This window comes from Notothenia rossii (genome assembly GCF_949606895.1).
Source record: "Notothenia rossii genome assembly, contig: scaffold_82, whole genome shotgun sequence".
NCBI classification, from domain to species: Eukaryota; Metazoa; Chordata; class Actinopteri; order Perciformes; family Nototheniidae; genus Notothenia; species Notothenia rossii.
The window spans coordinates 227,156-231,644 of record NW_027640332.1 but is presented as its reverse complement, the minus strand read 5'-3'; the positions used below and the strand labels follow the sequence as shown (position 1 = coordinate 231,644).

Genomic DNA, 4,489 nt, shown 5'->3' with positions numbered 1-4,489 from the left:
ACTATACAGGACTGTCTCAGAAAATTAGAATATTGTGATAAAGTTCTTTATTTTCTGTAATGCAATTAAAAAAACAAAAATGTCATACATTCTGGATTCATTACAAATCAACTGAAATATTGCAAGCCTTTTATTATTTTAATATTGCTGATTATGGCATACAGCTTAAGAAAACTCAAAAATCCTATCTCAAAAAATTAGAATAGTTCCTCAGACCAAGTAAAAAAAAAAGATTTATAACAGCAAAACACAATCAAACATTTGAAAATGTCCATTAATGCACTCAGTACTTGGTTGGGAATCCTTTTGCACGGATTACTGCATCAATGCGGCGTGGCATGGAGGCAATCAGCCTGTGGCATTGCTGAGGTGTTATGGATGCCCAGGATGCTTCAATAGCGGCCTTTAGCTCATTAGCATTGTTGGGTCTGGTGTCTTTCAGCTTCTTCTTCACAATACCCCACATATTCTCTATGGGGTTCAGGTCAGGGGAATTTGCAGGCCAATCGAGGACAGTAATGCCATGGTCAGTACACCAGTTACTGGTGGTTTTGGCACTGTGGGCAGGTGCCAGATCATGCTGGAAAATGAATTCCTCATCTCCATAGAGCTTTTCAGCAGACGGAAGCATGTAGTGCTCTAAAATCTCTTGGTACACAGCTGCATTTACTCTGGGCTTGATGAAACACAGTGGACCAACACCAGCAGCTGACATGGCTCCCCAAACCATCGCTGACTGTGGGAACTTCACACTGGATTTCAAGCAACTTGGATTTTGCTCCTCTCCAGCCTTTCTCCAGACTCTGGCGCCTTGACTTCCAAATGAAATACAAAACTTGCTTTCGTCTGAAAAGAGGACTTTGGACCACTGTGCAACTGTCCAGTGCTTCTTTTCCTTAGCCCAAGTCAGACGCCTCTTCCGTTGTCTTGAGTTCAGAAGTGGCTTGACCATGGGAATACGGCTATTGTAGCCCATTTCCCGGACACGTCTGTGAACAGTGACTTTTGATACCTGGACTCCAGCTTCAGTCCACTGTCTTTGAAGCTCCCCCAAATTCTGGAAGCGACTCTTCTTCACAATGCTGTTAAGGCTGCGGTCATCTCTCTTGGTTGTGCAGCGTTTCCTGCCACATTTCCCCCTTCCAACAGACTTTTTGTGGATGTGCTTTGAAACTGCACTCTGTGAACAGCTTGCTCTTTGAGACATTTCTTTTTGTGTCCTACCCTCCTGATGGAGGGTGTCAATGACGGTCCTCTGGACAGCAGTCAGATCAGCAGTCTTCCCCATACTTGTGATTTAGTTTACTGAACCAAGCTGAGTGTTTTTCAAGGCTCAGGAAACCCTTGCAGGTGTTTCGAGTTAATTAGACGATTCAAGTGATTCGTTGAACACCCTACTAGTATACTTTTTCATGATATTCTAATATTTAGAGATAGGATATTTGAGTTTTCTTAAGCTGTATGCCATAATCAGCAATATTAAAATAATAAAAGGCTTGCAATATTTCAGTTGATTTGTAATGAATCCAGAATGTATGACATTTTTGTTTTTTTAATTGCATTACAGAAAATAAAGAACTTTATCACAATATTCTAATTTTTCTGAGACAGTCCTGTATATTGAACACTGTGCTGCTGTCATTTCCCCCTCATGATAACCTGAGATGGTGAATTATAACTCACAATGAAAATGGTTCAGGAAAGTGGGTATAGAGTAGACATGTAGAACTAGATAAGCTTATGATAAGCCAGCCTTGTCTACTTATGAAGGAAAAGTGGGAGGTTCTTTTTAATGAACAGTAGCTTCTCTGCTTTATCAGCCATAAGTCTGTTCCTCTTCTCATCAAGCACATGAGAGGCAGCGCTGAACAGCCTCTCGCTGTCAGTGCTTGTGATTTGATCTTACTCCGCATATTTGTCCGGGTGTTTTGATTTCAAGTGGTGGAGTAATCCTGAAGTGGTGAAAGTCTTTGCAGTTACACCCCCTCGAGAAATGTCAGCTGAACACGTTTTACAAATCGCAATCGGCGCCTCTTTCTCTGATATTTTTAAATATCTCCAAGCGCCAGACTTGTTGGCTGTGAGCCAGCCACGAGCATGGTCGCGCGCCGTGCTTGTCGCCGCATTTTGATTACGTCATCACAACAACACGTTAGCTTACCAACGTAACCCTGTTCTCTGACATTCGGTGATATTTTTTCGGTGCTAAAGGCCCTTTTCGGCCGAAAGCCGAAACGGCTTTTAAACCATTTTCGGCCGATAATTTTCGGCGGCCGAATATTCGGTGCATCCCTAATAGAGACACATAGAGACACATAGAGACACATAGAGACACACTGGCAGACACATAGAGACACATAGAGACACATAGAGACACACTGGCAGAAACATAGACACATAGAGACACACTGGCAGACACATAGAGACACATAGAGACACATAGAGACACACTGGCAGACACATAGAGACACATAGAGACACATAGAGACACACTGGCAGAAACATAGACACATAGAGACACATAGAGACACATAGAGACACATAGAGACACATAGAGACACACTGGCAGACACATAGAGACACATAGAGACACATAGAGACACATAGAGACACACTGGCAGAAACATAGAGACACATAGAGACACACTGGCAGAAACATAGAGACACACTGGCAGACACATAGAGACACATAGAGACACATAGAGACACACTGGCAGACACATAGAGACACATAGAGACACACTGGCAGACACATAGAGACACATAGAGACACATAGAGACACACTGGCAGACACATAGAGACACATAGAGACACATAGAGACACACTGGCAGAAACATAGAGACACATAGAGACACACTGGCAGAAACATAGAGACACATAGAGACACATAGAGACACACTGGCAGACACATAGAGACACATAGAGACACACTGGCAGACACATAGAGACACATAGAGACACACTGGCAGACACATAGAGACACATAGAGACACACTGGCAGACACTTCGCCTGCACTAAAGCATTCCACCCGCCCCGCGCTCACATCCTGCCGGGCCCCCTGCTGAGCCTCCACCCTGGGGGAAACACTGAACTCTAAACGCATGGTGACAGATTCTTCCAGGGACCCTAGGAGCAGTGTGTCATGTTAACACCGTTCTCTGCTGTGCATGTAGAAACAGCCCCCCCAGTGATCTGTCTGCTGCTCTGTAGCTTTCCACTGCCTCTGTAACGCAGACCAACCCAAGGGAGAGATGTACCTGCAGGTCTGCTTTAGACGAGGACAGGGTGCGGCTGTTTTTACTGAAGGCAAATCAAACTCTTTGTCCTGCTCCTTTAAACCAGTCAGGTTTCAAGTGAGGCGCCGCACCCTCGTGACTCACTCTCTCTCTCCTGCCAACGCCTCACTCTTTACTCCACCACGCACTCCTCTCACTGCTCACAGTGACACATACTCATCATCACTAACCCTGCAGTCTCAAACATAACATTAAGAGTTCATTAAGAGGCGTCTCCACTGGGACATGTCTCATGCTTTAATGTTCACAAAGGTTTCTATGTCGACCTAATATAATATACATACATACATATATATATATATTATATATTTTATATATCATATAGCTCAGTACAGGAAGAGGAACAGGGACTCTTTAAAGTATCTGCTGAGCCTTCTCTGACCTGAGGACGTGTGGAGACTCGTCCTCTGACCTGAGGACGTGTGGAGACTCGTCCTCTAATCTGAGGACGTGTGGAGGCTCGTCCTCAGGTCAGAGGACGTGTGGAGGCTCGTCCTCTGATCTGAGGACGTGTGGAGGCTCGTCCTCAGGTCAGAGGACGTGTGGAGGCTCGTCCTCTGACCTGAGGACGTGTGGAGACTCGTCCTCTGACCTGAGGACGTGTGGAGACTCGTCCTCTGACCTGAGGACGTGTGGAGGCTCGTCCTCTGATCCTAGGACGTGTGGAGGCTCGTCCTCTGACCTGAGGACGTGTGGAGACTCGTCCTCTGACCTGAGGACGTGTGGAGGCTCGTCCTCAGATCAGAGGACGTGTGGAGGCTCGTCCTCTGATCTGAGGACGTGTGGAGGCTCGTCCTCTGACCTGAGGACGTGTGGAGGCTCGTCCTCAGATCTGAGGACGTGTGGAGGCTCGTCCTCTGACCTGAGGACGTGTGGAGGCTCGTCCTCTGACCTGAGGACGTGTGGAGGCTCGTCCTCTGACCTGAGGCACATGCAAACAGAAAAAGGAAATTATGTAAAAAGATACAGAAAAAAGGAGTTAAACAAATAAAAACATCTAAATATATATTTGAAAAGTGTGAGATAATAAATTATATAATAAAATAATAATAATTAATAATACTTTTAATATTTCAACCTTTTTTATCCTAGATTTATTATTAATTATTTTATCTTTATACTTTGAAAGACTTAAAGTTGACAGAGTTATTAATACGTACAAAATGGATATATATTTATTTGTCTTTAGT

The 4,489-nt window shown here is 44.5% G+C and overlaps 1 protein-coding gene across 1 annotated transcript in view; it reads left to right on the top strand.

Moving 5' to 3' along the window:
* Positions 1-4,446: 4,446 nt before the first annotated feature.
* The window catches only part of LOC307026782 (glutamate dehydrogenase 1, mitochondrial-like), an 18,627-nt gene continuing 18,584 nt past the window's right edge, over positions 4,447-4,489 (top strand). Inside the window, exon 1 of the mRNA XM_079694913.1 lies at positions 4,447-4,489. This exon is cut by the window's right edge and continues 112 nt beyond it. Within this exon, the coding sequence (XP_079551039.1) occupies positions 4,463-4,489 (27 nt within the window). The 5' untranslated portion in view covers positions 4,447-4,462.